The sequence below is a fragment of the Vespa velutina genome, chromosome 13 (assembly GCF_912470025.1).
Source record: "Vespa velutina chromosome 13, iVesVel2.1, whole genome shotgun sequence".
NCBI lineage: Eukaryota > Metazoa > Arthropoda > Insecta > Hymenoptera > Vespidae > Vespa > Vespa velutina.
Window position 1 is genome coordinate 4,912,616 of NC_062200.1, and position 21,311 is coordinate 4,933,926.

Genomic DNA, 21,311 nt, shown 5'->3' on the forward strand with positions numbered 1-21,311 from the left:
TTTTGCTTAAAGTCACCCATATATTATGTAGAATGAAATGAAAAGTTTATTCTAAAGATACATTATACGATATAAATTATTATAAACTTTATTTGGCGGATATTCTTACAAAATAACGTATACATTTCTCATAACACGTGACACCGACAAAAATACTATTTTTCATAATTTGTATAATTATTTGCGAATGGACCCGTCATCTTGTAATTCGTATTATATATTCGTATATCTTACTGTACATTAAATTTTTCGTTTTGTTCGAGAGATAAAATGTACAGATCATGTAAACTTTCTGTGTCTCGTGCTTTACCAACGGTTGCAACGAAAACGCAAGTTTGTTTTTTGAAACACGTTAAACGTTATATACTGTCTCTTTCGTTTTCGTATATTGCCATTAGAAAACAAATAATTTTTCATTACATGCTTATATATTATAACTTTCCATCAGACTATTGTCTTTAGTGATGTACACATCATTATGATATAATCTCTTATAATATTTAACGAATTCATATATAGATATTTTATTATATATATATATATGTATATATATATATAGACATTTTACATACGAAACCCCTTTGTTAAGCAGAATTAGAATCAATAATTTTTTTAACTTTCCTGAATCAACAATATGTAAAAACGATCGTCAATGGTTGTTATTAGAATTGTTGAGCTCAGAATTTTTTATAATTTTGCTTGGAACACATAGATCAGGGCCAGTAAATGATTTTTTGGATTATTGATTTATACGTTCTAAGCAAAATGCGTGCTCCAGCTTTTCCACATTTAATTATTGTATAGACATATATGCATCTTTTTACGTCATCAACAAGTATATTAGAGAACTGTTATTGTCACAACGATACATATACTTTACATAGGATAATATACCTGTCTAATGCAACAGTTTTACCATCAGTTTTACTGCTTGATGAGGTGGTTCCGGTCTGATGTTCTCCGGAAGATCCGTGTAAGGAATCTCTGCTTCGACTTGAAAGCCATGCTTTAAACAAACTTTTTGAGAATACATACCAGTTGCATCGGCCTTAAATACCTGCGAATGTAAATAGAAATAATTCGTTTGATAAGAAATTCAAATACCCATTGAAATCGTATACAACGAGAATACCTTCCAGAAAAAGACAACAATGAGAGTGCATTTTGTAATTTACACCTTTGTAAATGAAAATCATCCCATGCATATTAAGTGAAGTACATGCTGAAACAAAAAAAAAAATTGTGTACTTCATAAAAGATATCGTGTCGAGGCACACGTACAAATATATATGTGCTAAATGAACATAGTAAAAATCTATATGTCGATATATTATCATCGTCGTTTTTAATTACGTGGTAAATGACAAATCGCGGGTCGTTTAAAATAATAGTTCAATTATAAATAAACACTTAACGACATCAAGTCATGCGTTTACACACAAACACTTAAAATTCATTCCATTTGACATTCATAATGCTTTATAGTTTTCACAAAACGTTTCAAGTATGTGTTATCTCAATCGTTACCTTGAAACCAGCTTTTCTTGCAACTTCAAGACTATCCGACATCAAGACATTTGCCAAGCCTTTCCCGCGAAAATTTTCATCGACGCTTAAAATACGACATTCGAATAATTCCTGCACATTGTATTTCCAAAATAGATTGACCTTTTTGTTAACTTTATAGAGCTGTCCGAAAATCTTTTTAAATTGTTTGTCATCTATTTCCTCAAGTCGTCGACTGGCTTCATCCCTTTCCTCCTCGTTCAAGACACCATTTAGAGCCATACCTGCTATCTGTTATTAAAAATGTTTTTCTTTATTTTCTTTTCGACAATCTTATCTCTAAAGAAAAATCTTCGAAATCAATCGAGAGAGAAATATTTCTGTTAAAAATTTAGAAGGGGTAATTTAAAGAAAGAAAAAAAAAAACCGCGGGAAAGGATAGGAGCATTCAAATGTACGGAATAGAAAGATTTGCTTCGAGTGTAGTCAATCGTCATAGAGAATAAACTTACAGTTCCATTTTCGGTCACTAGCATTCTGGAGTATCCCTGCTTCAAAGTCAATAGACAATGTCTCTCGAGTTCGAAATGAGATTCTCCTTTTTTGCATAATCCAATAGCATGATTCAATGGTTCATCCGCGAAGAAGTTCCATTTCAAATGATCAATTGCATCGGCGAAACGATCCTCTGGAATCTCAGCGATTGTTAAATTATCAGACATCTTTGAGCTGGGCGGAGAACAAATTTTACGCGCACTGAAAGGAATTTTCACACGCGCATCTCCGTAACTAAAGAGGGTTGTATCGTATGAGGAGAGAGAGAGAGAGAGAGAGAAAGAAAAAGAGAGGTTCATATATTGATTGACCCAGTTCAAGAAAGTTCACTTCCCTACGATTATTATTAAACAATAACTAGGCAATGACGTCTTTATTACCAAAGGGTCAAATTCTCTACAAGAAGGAAAATCGATAATTTAACTTTTCCTTTTTTCTTTTCTTTTCTTTTCTTTCTTTTTTTTTTTTCTATACAGTTTAAAGAATATTAATTCACAGCTATCTAAAATCATGTCCATGCGCATGCTTTTCGCTTAACGATTTATTAATAAATAAATTTGTATTCGTCTTTTTATCGAAGAATTAATTAAGGTTAATAAGGGTGCTAAATTATCTTTAGTACTCGTTGTAATTAATGGAATTTAAAGAGGTCGTAGGAGGGTTGCAAGAATATAATGTAATAAACGTTAGCGATGGTAAATAGTATTGACATGTATATTTTTTATTAATGATAAAATATTACCGAGTATTTGACGAAGAAACTATCAAATTGGACATTCTTCTCGTCATGAAATTATGCACGAACTACATTTATTTTTATATCTTATCAACTTTATTAACAATAACAGTATTTGGAATATTTAAAAAAAAAAAAAAAATACAGATACTAGTAGAAGCTGACGTAGCGATAGATATACAATACTAGATCTTGCTAAAATAATTTCAAATTATACAATAATAAATTCTGTACAAGTGATTTTTTAGATATATAATCAAAAAATATTAATAACATTCATATCAATCATAATACAGATTTACTGTATAAATATATTTTTAAAATATTAGCATGGGTCTATGAACAAGGAGATGGTATTGTTAACGTTTATCTTCTCTAGATTTCATTAAATGAAATTGTGTCTCTTTAGAGTTGCAACTTATTGACCAAGAATGAACTACGAAATCGCACTTCGTGTCATTTCGAAGGTTTGCTCTTTCTGGTATTTCTACTTATTTTCATGGATTATTTTTAATAATAAAATATGTACGAACGTACTCTGTACATAATTTAAAAGAGTAAATCCTCGTCACCTTCGTCCAACATATTCGCTGCTTCTGATTCTTTACCAGCAGCAATCATATTTGCTCTTGCTGCCTCGGACTGAAAAAAGATTTATTATAAAAGTCATATAAATAATTTTCTTGGATGTATACGTGTTATTTATATTTTGTAGAAAATTTGTATACCTTCGATTTTGCTATTTTCTTCTTATCTTGAATTTTCTTTAAACGATAGAACTCTTCTCTTTCAAGTTCATCCAATTCAGATATAATATATGCGAGAGTTCTTTCGATTCTTGGAATGATAACATGTTCAATGGCATTTACACGACGATTTGTAATTTTAATAACTTCATCTAGGGTTACAAAACTTGTTTGTAGAGATGCCAATTCTACCAATAATTTAACTGCTTTCTGATAGTTTTTCTTCAGTTTCGTTAATTGTTGTCCACCTCTAGCCAATCCAGCTAACTCATAAGTATCGCTACCATCTTGATACGATTCAAATACTGGAAGATTAACACCAGCGACATTGTCCTTCTTTGAACGAATCTTAATTTGTGCCTTAGTGACATTTTGTAGGACAACTTGATTAAAGTCACCAGTAGCAAATTTTGCTTCGGCTAAAGAAAAGGCAGCTTCTTTCATTACTTCTCCCATAAGAGTTTTTGTCTAGAAAAAAGCAATAGAATATATATTATAATATGAAATATGTACATAGTATAATTTTATATAGTACAATATATACATTATATAATTTAATTTCATTTTACCTCTATAATTTTTCCTAGAATCATTCTAAAACGCATCTGCAACGCGTCAGCCTTTTTCTTGAGTAATCCATGGCCTTTTTGTGCACCTTGTAGACGTGATTTCATTAACATCTGTGCACTTGAATAGATACAATAATGTATTTATTAAATCACATTGTTGTTATTATTTTAACAAAATTAACGTATGTTAATACTAACGCATGTTTATTTTGCGACTGTCAATTGTAATATAATATATTATGGTTATATATAAAAAAAAATTGACATTCTTGTAAAATTACTTGTAAAGAAAAGACTATCACAAAATTAATAAAATGGAAGATCGTTTCGTTCAAAACTTATTTTTAAAGATTAAAAAGCGTAATGTATTTTGAAATAGGGTTACACCCATTTTATAAGTGACAGAAAAATTTCTGATTATAGAAGAAAATTATAACATGTACAATATAGAAATGATCGTTTTTAAATAGACAATTTTTCTATAATGATAATAAAATTTATTTCATAATATACTTACCCCCGAGAGGGGAAAATTGGAAGTTTTTCTTTTCCAGACATATTTTCGATTACAATCAAGCAGACAGGAATAGGATTGATCAGCTGACTAGCGAGAACGGAAGTTCCTAGACATTTTAATCAAGTTATCGCGTGACTTTTAATTCTCTTACGTTCCAAAACTTGTATTTCCTATAAAAATTATACACACAATTTTCCAAATTAGAAATGAAGTTAACGATAAATATGATACAAGAACTGGCAATGTATTATTTCAATCGATTCAAATTTATTTTTCTGATAATGCAATTTTTTGATGTATAAGAAAACTACGATATATCAAGGTGGTCTCTGAGATACAGCCCTGAGAATAATGCAAAATACTCTTCGTGATTGGTGGACGATAAAGTTGGTATTAATCAAAGAAAATAAAATAATTCAAAATTAAAAAGAAAAGAAAAGAAAAGAAAAATATGATTACGTTATCACATCTTTATATATATAATGAAATTGAATAAAGCTTTCAATATATTTCGTAATTTAATTTTATATCAACGCGATTCAATATTTTAGCGATTTTGATATTTTAGAAAATGTTATTGTTCTTCTGTTGTGTTTTTATTCGAACGATTTCCAACAATGCAAGTAAATAATTATTTCATTCGAACAATTGTTCGATTCCTTTTTCTTTATATATTCAAGTAGAACACGAAAATTAGACAAAAATAAAATGAAACATTTGTTCTGTATCAAACATACCAGTGTCGATAAAGTAGGAAGTCTTAGGATAGGAGAGTAAATTCAAAAGTCCCGCCATGATAGAGTGACGCCATGATAAGAACACGAATTAGTAATGCAGCGTGTTCTTGAGCGATTGTTTTTTTGTTTCTTTCGTTCATTCTTCCAGTCAAAAAAAAAAAAAGTTTCGAAGAAAGTCACACGTATTAATATGCAATCGATTGAAAAAAAAGAAGTTTCTGTTATATATACGCATATATATCTAGTCACAATAAAGAAAACGATACAATTTAATTATCGCTACTATGCTAGGGACTCAATGGGCCGGAACAACGACGCCATCTTATGAAGGATACGATGTATCTATCGTATCGATAAGTTACATCGTTCGAGAATCGACATAATTCGAGTGTGAATCGATGTCTGATTTTTTTTTTTAGATACAGTATCGGTCGAGTCTTCGCGTGTTGTTTGCCTTTCGCTCTCGTCGGGTTCACGTGTGGAATATTCCTAAGGAAAGGTTGAAAAGATATTGGTGTTGATTCTGTGACAGCGAGAAGAGACGTGCTCACGTGAGGATTTGTGCTATATAGCTAAGCATTTTTTTAGATTTTCGAGAGAAATAACTTCAATTCACTGGTACAGTTCGAAACGTAAACTTTCGTCATATTCGACATCAAAGTAAGTTTATCATTCTTACGTCGATTACTTTTGATTGCTTGTTACGTCTGTCCTATTAATTCTTTTTTCTTCTTTTTATTTATTTTATTTTTTCTTTTTTTTTTTTCTTTCTTTTTTTTTACGAATTGGAAATAAAGAAGTTTTTCTCTTTTATCTATGAAAGAATTCAAAGGTAGAAACGAAAAAGGACGCGTAGAACGAAGGGTCAAATTGCGTTAGTGATCGTTATATATAAGCGCATCTGTATATCTATAGATATTTCTTGAATTTCAAGAGACGAAATATCTTACGTCATTGTGTTAACTCACCGGTCGGCGACGCTTCCATGTTGTATTTGTTCTCGGTAATTTGTATATTTTTCTTTTTTTTTTTTTTTTTTTATTTCTTTTTATCATTAATTTTCGAAAAAGGCAGAGAGACAGACAGAGAGAGAGGGAGAGAAAGAGAGAGAGAGAGAGAGAGAGAGAGAGAGAGAGAGAGAGAGAGAGAGAGAGAGAGAGAGAGAGAGAGAGAGAGAGAGAGAGAGAGAGAAACGTAAGCAATTTTTACCTTTAATTATGCCTTACATCGAATGATACTTTTTGATTTTTAAAAGGAGTTGCATATGGTCGATAAAATAAAAAAAAAAAAAAAATTAAAACAAAAAGTAAGAAAAACCTTTCCACCTAAGTATATTCTTTTTAAGAAACTATTCTTCTAACAATATTCTAACAAATGTGTACACACACACAAATACACACAATCATACATATTGCGGACACATTGGTTATCATATGAATTTACTCGTGTCATCGCCGTCATTGTCAAGTATGTTACTTAACATGTAACTTTCTATTCCCAAGACACAGCGCCCATTTATGTTCAAATATTAAAGTAGATGGATGTATATATATCTCTACCTGGGTAAATATATATATATATGTATATATGCGTGTGTTCTTTTCTAGTTGCGAATTACAACTTTATTCGTCTCTCTCTCTCTCTCTCTCTCTCTCTCTCTCTCTCTCTCTCTCTCTCTCTCTCTCTCTCTCTCTCTCTCTCTCTCTTTTTCACTTTGCAAGAAGTTTAAGAATTTGAAAAATAAGCTACTTTTTTTTACCACCACCATGTTTTTTTTTTTTTGGCATATCATTTATTCGTTTCGTTCTAAAGAAAAATTGCTAAATTTGTATCGCTTGTTTGCACTGTAACTCATCAATGTCCTTATTGTTAAATGTAAATAATATTTAATAATAAATATTGGCTCTATCGCAAAAATAGCTGTTCTTTTTAATGAAAAAATAAAAAATAAGGTACGTTTATTATTATTATTATTATTATTATTATTATTATTATTATTATTATTATTATTATTATTATTATTATTTTTTTTTTTTTTTTTTAAATTGATTTAATATTATTGTTTTAATGTTATTTTATTTGATTCAATAATATTGTTCATTTTTAATAATTTGTTTTAACTATACGAAATATAAGAAAAAGTATAAGTAACATGTAAAATAAATAATACATAAAGTAAATAATGTATTATAAACTAAAAATTTATGGATTAGATTTTAGATACAATTTATTTATTTCTTATAGTATGTCTGTGTCTGTATATATGTATATATATATTTATAAACTTATATTTATATATATATATATATATATACATATTTATTTATAAATTTATATAGATATATATAATTTATATCAATCAAGAAATATGAAATATTTTTAAAATAACAATATTCTTCTCCCGTATTAATAAATTCATTTAAAGAATTCTAATCGACATTTATAATTAATGCGAGTAGTAATTCTGTAATATTTTTAAGTTTTTTTATATTATTGATTATGGAACGAATTGCGTTTATAAATATTTGTTTTTGATTTCAATTTACGATTTAAATTTAATTATATGAATCGTTTGTAAAATAATTATCGGTTTTTTACTAATGTATGTATGTTAGTATCTCGTACATTAGGATATATATGTGTGTGGTTTCACAATACAGAAACGATCGGAATTTTTTCTTTTCTTTCGATCTTTAAAGTAAGTATATTTCTTTGATACATAAGTATATTTCTTGGACGTTAGTATATTTCTTGATAATCCAGTTATTTCTGCCTTATACAAATATCTTTTCACTATTGTTTTTCATTTCTCCATCCAATTCATTTTTTATTTTATACGGGAAAAGATAAGAGACCAACAATAAGACTCCATTGTTTATTCAATCTAGAAACAGCGTTCTAATCTTCGACATTACGTGTATCAAACAACGTATGCTATATTGGGTTACTTTTTTTTTGTTTTTTTGTTTTCTTTTTCTTTAGCTTGTGCATACATACACACACACACACACACAGACTTTTTATGAAAATAAATGTTTTTTGAATTGTATGCTTTACGCATTATTAGCTTTTCTGTGATACACTTTATTTGAAAAATGATACAAATAAACGATAATCCGTTTTTTTTTTGTATCGTGTATTTTTCGTATCGAGCTACCAATTTTTCCGTTATACACTTTATTTGAAAAATGATATAAATAAAAGATAATCCATCTAAATTTTTTCAATCGTATGCTTTTCTTACTATCAATTTTTATTATTTCGTAGCTATCAGTTTTTCTGTGATACATTTTATTTGAAAAATGATACGAACAAACGATAATCCATATAAGTTTTTAAATTGTATCCTTTTGCCATTGAGTTATTATTTTCTCCCCCCTTTTTCTTTTCCTGTGTTTTCTTTTTTTTTCTTTTTTTTTTTTTTGTAGTAAAATTTATTCGCAAAAACATTATAAACAATGAAACACGATATTCTAGATGTAAATATTTGTAATCGTACAAGGGATCATTAATCACTGTCAATATGTAACGTTTTAGACGTCGAGTTTATTACTCCATTAAAATTTTATCATTTATCATTGATCTTTTATTTTCAAAGATATGGAGAAAGCCACAGGATCTGGTGGCAGCAACATGGAACCATCAGCACCTATGCAAGCGTCATTACCAACAGGTCCACCTTCTTATGAAGAAGCTATTGCTTATGGTGGAGGTTTACCTAATCCACCATACCCCGTAGGAGTATCGCCGATGCCAGTACCGCCAACGTGTATGTTATATTGTGTATTATTCAGACCCGTTGACATCGATAGAATAAATGACCTACTTTGGATAATTGAGATTGTTTAGATGATAAAGGTGTTAGAAAACATATGATCGATCATCGCGATCGAAAATTTTAAACAAAAGATTTGTGATAATACAAAACGAAATTAACGTACAATATATTCTTGATTAATTTGGACTTTTTCTTTCTTTTTTCTTTTTTTTTCTTTTTTTTGTTTTGTTTTTTGTTTTCTCGTTATATTCATTTGGACCGTATTAATTATAATTATAACGTACGTATTTGTTGAAAATATTTCGTGAAAGATATTAAAATTAATATTGATATTTAGATACGTGATCGATCGATCATTAAAGTTGAAAATAAAATGAAAACTTGTGAATGTAAAAATTTGTGATAATATATTCTTGATTAATTTGCTTTTAATTTTTCACGTTATTTCAGATTAGATATATTCATGACATATTACTGTACGAATTTTAGATAACCAGCCACCGAAACAGACTACAATGCCAATGCCCTCGAATTATGTCGTGCCGAATGACCACAGTGCATCGCAACCGTTTAATACGGATCAGAACTTTGCACCTCCGCCGGAAGTGCGGATCATTCACCAACACGTAACCTTCGCCCTAGGTCCACACGCGATCAAAATGACTTGTCCGACATGCCACGCTGACATTAAGACCACTACGATATCGGATCATCAACCGAGTGCTCACATCTGTTGTATCGTACTCTGCTTATTGGGGTAAATACTTTAATAGACATAACGCTTATAAATATAGATATGCATGTATTTTTAACTATATATATCCGTTTTTTTGATATATATATATATTAAATAATTTATAATATATTATATATGTGAATATTATATTCACTTATATAATATTATATCATATAAGTGAATATTATATATATATATATATTAGGTGGACCGGAAAGTAATGTCGTTTCTGTGCATGTCGATATTTGATCGTGATTAAAAATAAAAACTTGTTAAAAATTTATACGTTTGAATTTAATTTAAGAAAGCGACATTACTTTCCGGTCCACCTAATATATATATCCTATATTTTATTTATCGATAAAAAATGATTGTATAGGAAAAAGAAAATAATTGCTTTTGTAAGGCAAAGGAGTTAATCTAACATAAAATTTCTTTCTTAACAATGATTATGTAAGATCGATAAAATTTTTATTTCAGATGTTGTCTATGCTCTTGTTTGCCATACTGCATGAGCGCCTTCATGAGCGTCCATCACTTTTGTCCTAATTGCAAAAATTATATTGGTACATGGAAAGGTTGATTGCTACTATAAAAAGTGCGTTTAGGTGACACGCACTTTCTCTCAGCCTTCCATGTAATTAGGTATTATGTTATTCCATGAAAACAGAAGAAAACCAAAAAAAAAGAAAAGAAAAAGAAAACAAAAAAGATAACAAAACTATTCGATACTCTATACTTGTCTCGCATAAAAAGTAACGGAAGAATGGTTAATAAGGGTACCTACATATATTATAGCAGGTTGTGCTGCAAATAGTATGTATGTGTGTATTTATGTACGTACATATGTATGTATATATGTATGTATATATGTATGTATATATGTATGTATGTATGTATGTATGTATGTATGTACGTATGTATGTATGTATGTATGTATGTATGTATGTATGTATGTATGTAAGTAAGCTCTACGCTTATTCTTTACGAAACATTCGAATGCAACCTATATGGAGTGATAGTCACCTAGTTTAAATTCTATTCAATTAGAATTAGCCGTACGTATGAGAGAGAGAGAGAGAGAGAGAGAGAGAGTAGAGCGAATGGGACTGAGAAAGCGATAATATATTTATATCATCGTTAATAAGGGCGTGTAACAGTGTTATTCTTATTTGCATTTATTACATTTCATATGTGAATCTACTTCTTGACAAGGAGAAAGAATTTCGAAAGACATCCTTTTTAGAAACCAGAATACGTGTATCTCCTTGAAACGTTTTTGATGTAACGAGTTATAGACCGATGTACACACACATAAACACACGCACGCATGCACATACGCACATACGCACACATACACACAAACAAGTATAATATTTATATATAATTTTTATATATATATTATATATTATATATTATATATATATAAAAATATATATATAAAAATATAAAAAAAATATATATATATATATATATATATATGTATATGTTTGTGTGCGCGCGTGTGCTTGTGTGGAAGACTGGAATTTAGGAATATTCCTTTTTTATTATATCATGTAATCTTTTTTTTTATTTTCTCTTTCTAGTATTTAAAATAAATTTATAATTAATTGCAGAAAGTACAACAGTAGACCTTTTTTATTTTAGTATATTTTCATTCTAGAGGAAAAGAATACGGAATGAAAATCGTCTGACTTTTTGTTGTACGACAGTGTTCATAAGAATTTTTATTTTTGTATTATGAAAAAAAAAAAAAAAAAAAAGAGCGAGTACTTTGGAAGGGATATAATATTAAACAAAGCGCACATAACGTAAATATTTTAATCTTTTCTATGATATAAGATGCAACATAAAATGTGCGCTTTATATATTCGAATAAAAGAATAATAATTATAATACAGGGTGTTGAGTGAGTAATCATGATAATTTGTTACGTTGTTAATTTTATTTTAATTACTCAATGAAATATCATTTATATAAAGACAAAATGTCGTCTTCTTACGAATGTATATTGCAAGAAAAAAAGAAAGAAAGAAATGCTTTCAAAGAAAGAAGAACAAAAAGAAAACACATGTATTTGCCATAATGAACATATTTCTAAGAATATTCCACGCATGTCCTTTATATTATTACTATATATAATTTTATATTTGTATTATACGTGATATATTATATATAATATATACATTCACATGCTAGTATTGTATATAATAAGTATACTTGTGTATAGTGCGATGGATTTGCCATTCCATTAATGGAAAAAGAAAAAGAAAAAAGAAAAAAAAAAAAATTTAATTTTAATTCTACGATACATTCAAATTTATTATTTGATTTATTTAGAACAAGTATTTCGAGTATTATTAATATTAACGTCATTTATGTCGAAATATAGAAATTGTTGCTATAAAGTTGATACTTATCTGTAACATTTATAACACATCATTGTGTGTGTGTTTATTTCTTGATACATGATAAAATTTTATCGCATTGCCAATTGCAGAATAGATAAGATTTTGATGCTCTGAGACTTATCAAATTGAAATGTAAACAATGTTTAACATTATTCAAAAATTTACATTGTAATGATTTGCTTTATTTTTAAAAGCACAAATTAATAAAAATATGTGGGCGTTTATTAAAAAAAAAAAAAAAAAAAAAAAAAAAAAACAGTTTTCTTCAAAGATAATAGAATTTTTTTTTAATATTTTTAAAACATTAACCCTTTTGATACGATAGCATTGTCCTCGAGTGCTTTGCTGCTGCTATACGGACAGTCAGATTGTTATGAGCGTGCACTTGAGCGCGGTATGATCGTGTACTTTATCACGAACTATGAACGACGAATACTTTATCGCTGACAGTGCTGACATATGCCTGATATTTGATACTTTGTCACGCATCATCTAAATTATCAGTTTCTTAATCAAGTTGTATTGAATTAATATAACCGAAGTTGTGAATAAATGTGAAATTTTAATGGGTGACTTTAATCATCGATGAGATATAGAGTGACCATGTAATTATGGATGACTTATAGTCGTCGTTTGATCAGACTAGGTTGAAGACGGTTCCATGATTAACCAAATCGAATTTCAGTTAATCGATTAAGGTCATCATCATAATTCAAAGATTAATACTATTTTTATTTTATTTGATTATTTCGAAATTGAATGAAAAATCAAGTAAATAATTACATTTCAAAGGGTTGCATAGATCTACATTTCATTGCACAAAATGAAAACCGGTTAGTCAGAAGACATAATCCTGATACGATTAGTTTCCTTTTCTATCATTATCATCATTGTCATTATCTTCATCTTTATTGTCTTTATTTTTATCATACTTTTCATTATTATTTTTCTCTAATTAAATTTTCTATAATTTCAATTATTTTTTTATTATCTCATCATTTCAATCATATATACTCCCATTTCCGATACTAGACATGTAATTTCTCTGTGCAGTTGACCACATATGATAATTATCTGCATCATTCATACCAACCTCCAAGCAGGTTTATTTTACAGGTCTATAGCTATTTATGTAATCAAGCAATGTAAAGTTAATATACTATTACCATCACTATCCACTCATATTCACTAATACTCATATTCATATTCATCTGGTCATATTCACAAGTCTATTGTTTGTCTTATTTCTCATTGCAAGTCTGTCCGATACAATTGCAACCATTCGGCATGTCCTTGATATATGTTGGGTATCAGACTACGCAAGCTCTTCCATCATGTTAAAATGTTAAGCTATGGAGGTGACATTATATAAGCAACCATGATTCATCTGGTTTGGACGGGCCAGGAAAAACGCGTAGTATTCTGTTTTATAAAATGTAGTGAAAATAATTAGCAAAAATAGCTGTTTTACTTACTCTATTGAACAAGTAATAATAGGTCAAAGTAGATCTCTTCCTTACCAGCTAGATATTACTCGGTCAGTAACAATAAATTTCGCTTTATCGACCGGGAAAATTTAGATGACAACAGAAAAGATTAGCTTTTTTGATTAAATAAAATTCAGCCAAAAAATATTATAGTTTTCGATTACAAATAAATTTTCTTAAGCTGCTATAAAAGCTGTATTACTATTGACTGACATAAATTAAATAAAATAATGGAATGAATCTGTCCTACCAAATCGATAATAGTAATAATAATAATTAATCTAACCACAAACTAAATTACATTAGTAATAATAAAACATTGTTTTTCGGCCGAATAACTCTGTCGGAAATAATAGAGATCTACTTTTTACCGATTGAATTTGGTAATAGTAGATCCCAGTTTTATCCAATCGGTAACTAAGCGAATAATAGTAGATCTTTATTTTATTGATAACAACTAGGCTGATAATATAAGAATCCTGTTTACCGATTGGTAATAGTAGATTTCTATTTTAGCGAACTGTAATAATAGATTTTTATTTTTCTGATTAACTCAGTCGATCTAAATTTTCACGTTTATTCATGAAATTATATTTATTAAATTACTTCAATACAACTTAAATAAAAAACCAATAATTTATATGACGCGTGACAAAGTATTAAATATTACATCTGCTAGTGATAAAGTATACATTTAATTTGTGATAAATATATGGTCTGCGCTAAAGTGTATGTGATGTTCTGCTTACCCATATAGCGTCCGTAATAGTAATATTCACGGACGATGCTATTGTAGCGAAAGGATTAACAGTATAGAGTGAATCTTAAATCAACTTAGAAATTTATTTCAAATTTTCTTTTTCAACGCGATATTTATTTGTAGACCTTAAGATCTCGTTATATCATTAATAGCCTTTGTGTATAGCCGCTCTTTCCATGTAGAATAAAAAGGAAAGTGGAGCGTGAAAATTAGAAAAAGGACTAAAAGGAAGTTTACATTGGAGTATATATAAAATAATTTTGAATAATTTTTACTCTTATTAATGTATCAGTGTAATTATTATTTATTTATATTGACGTAGGCATACAGTGTGTATCGAACAAATTCGATTATATTTTAGTCATTTTTAATGAAAAAGATCTTGCTTATGCTTTTATCGAAAACTTATGCATATACATATGTATGTATATATTTATAACATATTACTATTATTTTTATTTGCTCATCGGGAAGATTAATTGGAGCATCGACATGCTTCTATATGCACAGTTAGATTGACGAATTATTTATATCCCTTCCCTTGCCCCGTCATTAGAATAGTTTTAACGATCTTACATCTGTATCATATCTATGTTACATATTATTAGCACACCTGAAAGTCTATTGATAATATTTTCAAACGAGAAAAGAATCGTTTTTTTTTTCTCGAGCTGATGGTATAGATCGAACCAGATCGAAACATACAATGGAATATTTTTTTTTTTTTCTAGATTTTGTTAGAAACGTCACGTGGGTAAGGCACGATGACGAATCTCGTCGAGTATCTACGTACGTTAATTAATCTTTTGATTTTTAGGCCACGTTTATTTCGAGATTGATCGTGATTTAAAAGAGAGCCTATACACTTGTACGGAGAGACATTACTCTCTTTTAAACATTTCATTTCATTTCATTTAAATCACTCGCTACGTTTTTTTTCTCTTTTTTTTTTTTCTTTTTTTTTTTTTTCGTTTTCCGAGTAAGAAACTGAAAGTGGAGTAAATACGAATAAGTACGTTTAAATATACTAGCGAGAAACGTATTTGTCATTTAGACGTTAGAATTAGTCGACAATGTTTTTTTTTTTTTTTTTTTTTTTTTTTTTTTTTTTTTTTTTTTCTTTTATCTTTTTGTAAAGAGCAACACCGTAACTCTTGTCTTCCAGATTTTCTTTTAACGCATTCGTATCCATGGAAACACTGAAAGACAAGAGGATTTTTATGAACTGTACATTGTATTCTTAATATATGAATCAATGACGTTATAATTTTTAGACTAGATTTTCTAATAAATCTTGACCCGGTGGCAAATATTGTTGATGAGCAATGGAAGAATATTGCATATCGATAGGTTTAGTATCGTCGTAAAGTGCAGGAGCTTCGGCGAGAATAGTAAATGTTCCACCTATGGAAGCTATCGTGAAGATCCAGAGGAAAAGTCGATCGAGAACCATAGCGACAAAACCCCAATCTTGATCTTCCTGCAAATAATATAAATTGTATATTTATCTTTAATCTTCAAGGACGATATTTTTTTGTTAATAATTTATTATTAAAAACAAATATAATTTATTATAAATCGCTATGGTAATTAATATTAGAATTACCGATCTATTTTTACTATATTTTTCGATTTTGTTTAGGTACTTGAAAAAAAAGAGAAACATTTTTTTCATTATTGTTTACAGTTTACTTAATTTTATACTAATAAATAAGCAAAAATAGCTTTCGATTAATATGTTACTCTAGTAATGCTAATTTTGGTAATCATAATAAAAGAAGATATCTAAAATTGATTATTTTCATAGATTTGGTAATTTTATTGTTGCAAGTAGATGCAAAGATATAAAAAAAAAATATATATATATGTATGACTGAAAATAATCTGAGGAGATTAATTATATTCATTAATATTTACAGCATTGAATTCGTCCTGCCGTTGTATATGATGTTGAATGAACATCACATTATGTAAAGCTTTCTCAAGTTCGAACGGATACTTTTTTCTAGGTGTGACATCGCTCAAAGATTCATCCAATCCAGACATAACAGTTGGAAGTCCATTGTAACCACCAAAACCTCCACCAAGAAATCTGTTGTGTGCAGTTGTTGTATGTAAGCCATTGCAACCTGGAGAAGACGATATAATGTCAAATTATATATTATTATTATTATTATTATTATTATTATTATTATTATTATTATTATTATTATAATTAGAAAGGTTGTTTTAATTGTAGAAAGTACCACCGATACGTTGATGACGAGCAGAATCTGGAGAAGAAACGATGGAGGAAGATTGAACGGCAGCTGCAACGGCTGCATTGAATTTACTCTTTTTCCCAGATTTTCCTCGTCCATGTATTTTATGAGCAGCAAGATCATTGAGAAGATCATCTGGTACTCTCATTAGTAATAACTTCGGTAATCTTCGAATGAATATTTTTCTGACCCACGGTGCCATTTTGTGTGTACTTGGTTTACGATAATGAACGTTCAATATTATTATTGTTATAACTACCGAGAGACCTACGAGGATCATTGTGAAGAGCAAGTATTTGCCTAATAATGGTAATGCTAACGAAGTAGACGGTATAATTTCTGATATCAATAGGAAGAACATGGTTTGAGATAGGAGGATGTTGATACATAAGGCTATTTTCTCTCCTGAATCAGCAGGTAGATAGAAGGCCAATACCGAAAGATAAGAGATGCTTACGCACGGTACGATTAGGTTCACTGTGTAGAAGAGTGTTTTACGACGTAATGTGATATTGAAGAATATGTCGGGATAAGGTTCGTGACAACAGGGATAATATTTTTTGTGACGTTCCGCTGGTACACCTAAAATGTCCCACTCGACACTTGGATAATATTCACGTAGGTCGATACCAACTTCTACTTTGTCTCCCAATTTTTGATTAATGTGTTTCAGATCAATCTAAAAAATAATTTTAATTAATATCGATTGGCGTTTGATTTACATTTTGATATGATTAGATTCTTTTTAATTAACCTGAAAACCATCGTATGTCCACGAACCAAACTTCATGAAACAAGTTTGCTGATCGAACGGAAAATATCTGACGTCGATTTCGCAGGATGATTTAAAAATAGCTGGTGGTGTCCAAAGGACTTTACCCGTGTAATGTAAAATAGCTTTTGTCATGGTGGTCACGCCATATTCACCATCGGCGCTGAAAATTGATGTTACAGTTATTTTTTATCTGTTTTACTAGGGATAAAAGGAGATATTTTAGGATGAAATTTCTTACTTGTTGTAAAGTACAATATCGGGTAACCATATATGTTCGCTCGGTACATAGAGTTCTGTTACACCTCCATATTCCGATGGATCCCATTGAAATTTGTGATCCTGCCATTCCTAAAAGTTAACGAAATTTATTTATTATTATTTTTTTCTTTTTTTTTTTTTTTAATATCAAGATTATTGTAATAGAACATCGTTATACTTACATGTTCTAACCAAACGTTCGTTGTTAGAATTTGATCCTTTAAATTCTGCAAATATATAAAATTATTAGTTTCTTTTTTTCAAAATATTTATACTATAATAAAGGTTTAACAAATTATAAATTTGTCTTACCAGGTCAATGAGCTGTGAAAGACGAAGACCTAACTTGACAACGACCGTATCTGTATTGTTCGAAACGGGTCGAATAAGACGATTGTAATTCGAGAGTAAGTCATCGTAAAGTCGTTTAGCATCAGGATTCCCATAGCAAATCCTCGCTGTGAGGATCACGGTAATTAATCTGACTATCATTATAGTTCGATCGCGTACATTTATTTATATATTATTATTGGCTCCCTGCAAAAAGTTGGATCATATTTCGATCATTCTTTTATTCTTTTTATTAGAATAAAAAAGTAAAAATAAAAAAATAAAAACATAAAAAAAATAAAAATAAAAAGAGCAAAAAAAGCTGAATATATAAAAACAAAATCTAAAAAAAAAAATGTTACTCCAATCAACCAAGAAATATTTCTCTTCTCCGTTAGCATTATCGACGACTGTAGGTCGATCAATAAATTATTGTCGAAACGAGGCTGTAGTTTAATAGAATCGACACTTTTACCTTTATAACGTTAGCTTAACTAGGCTTTATATGCTATTGCTAGTCAGGGATTTATGAACCTGTTGCGTTAACTACCATCTATCTATATTGACTTTATGTCGAAGAAGTCGAAATTAAACTTGGAATCATTCATACATATTGGGATATCATTTCTTTTGGTTAATATTTCTTCTAATAGATATCGTTTAACAAATTTCAATCTTTTATGAATAGATTTTATTATTTAAACAATTTTCAATAAATTTTAAACAAATATCTTATACATTTTTTTTTCAAATTATGTATATATATATATATATGAAATATATATATATATTATGATATATATTTCAATATATATATATATATATATATATATATATATATATGAAAATTTTGAAAAAATTGAATTTCTTCGTCGAATATATATATATATATATATATGTTTCAAAAACGACGATTAATTTTAGATAAACTATGCTTTAGATTTTAATTAATAGTAAACAAAGTACATTAATATCGCTAGATAAAAAGATTAAAATTAAATTATACGTGGTTTCTTTTTTGTTATAAAAAATCGTAAAACTTTGATAAATCTTTTAATCTTTTCGATGGATGTAAAACGCGAAATGGTTACATACTCATTAATCGGGATTCCAAAAAGTGTCGATGCGCGTATATCGCAGGGTGAAATCTCGTGGCTCTCGGTAGATGTCATAATCTAAACGGCAACTCGCACGATCTTCCTTCTAGTCTCGCTTTTATCGATCGGAAATGCAAGAAGGATCCGTCGTGTATCGCATTACTCACACGGGTTTGTACCGTTCAATGAAACGGCGGAAGAACGTAGAACAGAAATGGCATTGTGTACAGCCAATGGACCACTGGATGATGGTACATGCATCTTAGATTCGCAGGATCAATACACCATTGCGCATGCACCGACGTGCTCGACCGTACCTGCGCCATGTGAACGAACTTTAACAGCGCAGACTCGCTCGCACACCTCCGGCATTCCGCATGTATAGAATGGGAAAAAAAAAAAAAAAAAAAAAAGAAAGAAAAAAGAAAATAAAAAGAAAAAAGGAGAAAAAATAGACGAAAAAATCAAAATAAAGAAAAAAAAAGTAAAAGACTTAACTTATACGTTCATCTCTTTCGACTTTTTTTTCAGAAGAATATTTTCTTCGTCCATTTTCGTGCTTACTTTCGTTCTCTGTGATATTTCAATATTTATGATTGTTTCTTATGATCACTACACGATCAGATCGTTTTTACAACATTTCTTTCATCATTACTACACGTTTTATATAATTACAGTTTTGAAAGCATCATTAAGAACAGTTCAATCGACGAATCGAATAACGAAAGTCAGTAACACATTGATAGAAATAACACTACAGCATCTCACGTTTTTGAAAAGATATATTATCATATTCCCGCACGTGTTCTTTTTATTTTTCATTCTCTTTTCCTTTTTCTTTTTGTTTTTCTTTTCTTTATTTGCCGTTAACCGAATTCTTCGTTACTATAGAGATAGAAGCGTTAGGAACGTCGACAAAGTTGAGATACGATTCCAACGGTTCGGAGACACAAACACAGCTCTCTAATAAACACGATTATTTTCCGGGTTTCCTCGTGTGAAGCACTACGAGGATGGCTGTCGTGCCACTCTCGGGTGTCATCGTCAAGGGTAACTGCCCTCTTTTGCTCGCACAGCTGCGTAAGCGCTCCGACAACATCGTTTTCGAGCTCGTTCTCATCGTTTATGATTTATATTTGACATTGGTACTATGCGCTTTTAGTGAAAACCATCTCGATTAATCGGCATATACATCGTCCGAAAAGATTTTCATTTTACCAAACGATCATTCGCAATCGACAGTGGACAATTTACCGGAGATATAAAGAAAGCGTTTTATGTTATACAAGTTAAATGGTTTTTATTGTATCAGCCAATAAGTAATATAAGAATTTTCAATATTTTTCGGTATTTTTTCTCTTTTCTCCTTTTTTTCTTTTTCTCTTTTTTTTTTTTTCTTTTTTTTTTTCATTGAAAGTTCTAACATTAACTATCGATCTTATCGGAGAGTTTATTAATTTTCGATAAAAAAAGTACCTGATAATTCCGATATTACTTATTGGCCGATCTAACTATGGATTATTTGTGTATGTATTTGAAAACACATATTTATACGAGATATAAGGTTTTATTATTCATTGATTCTGTACGATATACAAATCATGAAACAATTGCCGTTACTCTATGAAAATATAAACTTATAGAGACATTTTTAGTTATCTTTTATATAAGGCTCGTTGTTTTTTACGTCATTTTATATGAAACATGTTATATAAGGATTTATTGTATTGTCATTGAGTATTTCAAGCGTTACCTTCTTAATGGGCTAGCTTTTAACTTTGATTTGTGATACCTTAAGCATGGGTGGGTATGTAAACGTAAAGAACATCATTAGCCATGTAACCCTCGTAGATTTTGGAAGGATCCTATAGTAAATAGATTCGCTATATCGTCGAAGGATAATATAGAGTATTCATATCGTCCTAATAGATCCTTGGTATCCAGCTAATAATCTTTAGTTTGGTACTGTGTTCACATGACGTAGATAGATTGCTTCAACGATATATGTATAATATATAGAACGATAAACCATCTGAAAATAGGTCGTGCCTA

General features: G+C 29.4%; 4 protein-coding genes across 9 annotated transcripts; 1 reads left to right on the plus strand and 3 right to left on the minus strand.

Moving 5' to 3' along the window:
* Window positions 1-72: 72 nt before the first annotated feature.
* On the minus strand, window positions 73-2,618 carry LOC124953665 (arylalkylamine N-acetyltransferase 1-like). 2 transcript variants are annotated; one of them, XR_007102284.1, is made up of 4 exons: window positions 2,019-2,333; window positions 1,528-1,797; window positions 1,133-1,222; window positions 915-1,057 (listed from the first exon to the last, which is right to left on the minus strand). XR_007102284.1 is itself a non-coding variant. In XM_047505388.1 (3 exons), the coding sequence occupies exons 1-3, from the start codon at window positions 2,358-2,360 to the stop codon at window positions 899-901; spliced, it is 771 nt and encodes a 256-aa protein (XP_047361344.1). In that variant the 5' UTR covers window positions 2,361-2,618; the 3' UTR covers window positions 73-898. The 2 variants fall into 2 exon arrangements, 1 of the variants encoding a protein (XP_047361344.1); XM_047505388.1 differs by lacking the exon at window positions 1,133-1,222 and having other exon boundaries at window positions 73-1,057; window positions 2,019-2,618.
* Window positions 2,619-2,761: 143 nt separating this feature from the next.
* On the minus strand, window positions 2,762-4,851 carry LOC124953666 (V-type proton ATPase subunit D). The gene is made up of 4 exons (XM_047505389.1): window positions 4,630-4,851; window positions 4,113-4,230; window positions 3,526-4,011; window positions 2,762-3,439 (listed from the first exon to the last, which is right to left on the minus strand). Exons 1-4 carry the CDS (start codon window positions 4,668-4,670, stop codon window positions 3,347-3,349), a joined length of 738 nt encoding a protein of 245 aa, XP_047361345.1. The 5' UTR covers window positions 4,671-4,851; the 3' UTR covers window positions 2,762-3,346.
* A 929-nt stretch (window positions 4,852-5,780) lies between these two features.
* Window positions 5,781-12,078, plus strand: LOC124953667 (lipopolysaccharide-induced tumor necrosis factor-alpha factor-like). Of its 3 annotated transcripts, XM_047505392.1 has the most exons (5): window positions 5,781-6,026; window positions 7,287-7,318; window positions 8,965-9,135; window positions 9,634-9,901; window positions 10,361-12,078. In XM_047505392.1, the coding sequence occupies exons 3-5, from the start codon at window positions 8,967-8,969 to the stop codon at window positions 10,461-10,463; spliced, it is 540 nt and encodes a 179-aa protein (XP_047361348.1). In that variant the 5' UTR covers window positions 5,781-6,026; window positions 7,287-7,318; window positions 8,965-8,966; the 3' UTR covers window positions 10,464-12,078. The 3 variants fall into 3 exon arrangements, with proteins under 3 accessions (XP_047361348.1, XP_047361347.1, XP_047361349.1); XM_047505391.1 differs by lacking the exon at window positions 7,287-7,318 and having other exon boundaries at window positions 5,783-6,026; XM_047505393.1 differs by lacking the exon at window positions 7,287-7,318 and having other exon boundaries at window positions 5,792-5,917.
* Window positions 12,079-15,451: 3,373 nt separating this feature from the next.
* On the minus strand, window positions 15,452-20,216 carry LOC124953661 (acetylcholine receptor subunit alpha-L1). Of its 3 annotated transcripts, XM_047505381.1 has the most exons (9): window positions 19,824-20,215; window positions 19,258-19,576; window positions 18,145-18,369; window positions 18,015-18,059; window positions 17,813-17,922; window positions 17,554-17,734; window positions 16,785-17,478; window positions 16,456-16,667; window positions 15,452-16,018 (listed from the first exon to the last, which is right to left on the minus strand). In XM_047505381.1, the coding sequence occupies exons 3-9, from the start codon at window positions 18,322-18,324 to the stop codon at window positions 15,809-15,811; spliced, it is 1,632 nt and encodes a 543-aa protein (XP_047361337.1). In that variant the 5' UTR covers window positions 18,325-18,369; window positions 19,258-19,576; window positions 19,824-20,215; the 3' UTR covers window positions 15,452-15,808. The 3 variants fall into 3 exon arrangements, with proteins under 3 accessions (XP_047361337.1, XP_047361339.1, XP_047361336.1); XM_047505383.1 differs by having other exon boundaries at window positions 16,788-17,478; window positions 19,258-20,216; XM_047505380.1 differs by having other exon boundaries at window positions 19,258-20,215.
* Window positions 20,217-21,311: the final 1,095 nt, after the last annotated feature.

Bases quoted from the DNA above. Each gene is read 5' to 3' on its own strand.
- LOC124953665 (XM_047505388.1), bottom strand. From the start codon at position 2,360: ATGAACCTCTCTTTTTCTTTCTCTCTCTCTCTCTCTCTCTCCTCATAC. The intron at 1,798-2,018 runs GTAAGTTTATTC...TTTTAATAACAG, and splicing joins TAGTGACCGAAAATGGAACT to ATAGCAGGTATGGCTCTAAA. The intron at 1,058-1,527 runs GTAACGATTGAG...TTACATTCGCAG, and splicing joins CAAGAAAAGCTGGTTTCAAG to GTATTTAAGGCCGATGCAAC.
- LOC124953666 (XM_047505389.1), bottom strand. From the start codon at position 4,670: ATGTCTGGAAAAGAAAAACTTCCAATTTTCCCCTCTCGGGG. The intron at 4,231-4,629 runs GTAAGTATATTA...TATCTATTCAAG, and splicing joins CCAATTTTCCCCTCTCGGGG to TGCACAGATGTTAATGAAAT. The intron at 4,012-4,112 runs GTAAAATGAAAT...GCTTTTTTCTAG, and splicing joins TTCTAGGAAAAATTATAGAG to ACAAAAACTCTTATGGGAGA.
- LOC124953667 (XM_047505392.1), top strand. From the start codon at position 8,967: ATGGAGAAAGCCACAGGATCTGGTGGCAGCAACATGGAACCATCAGCA. The intron at 9,136-9,633 runs GTATGTTATATT...TACGAATTTTAG, and splicing joins GATGCCAGTACCGCCAACGT to ATAACCAGCCACCGAAACAG. The intron at 9,902-10,360 runs GTAAATACTTTA...TTTTTATTTCAG, and splicing joins ATCGTACTCTGCTTATTGGG to ATGTTGTCTATGCTCTTGTT.
- LOC124953661 (XM_047505381.1), bottom strand. From the start codon at position 18,324: ATGATAGTCAGATTAATTACCGTGATCCTCACAGCGAGGATTTGCTAT. The intron at 18,060-18,144 runs GTAAGACAAATT...ATATATTTGCAG, and splicing joins TTTCACAGCTCATTGACCTG to AATTTAAAGGATCAAATTCT. The intron at 16,668-16,784 runs GTACTTTCTACA...CGTCTTCTCCAG, and splicing joins TCGTCATCAACGTATCGGTG to GTTGCAATGGCTTACATACA.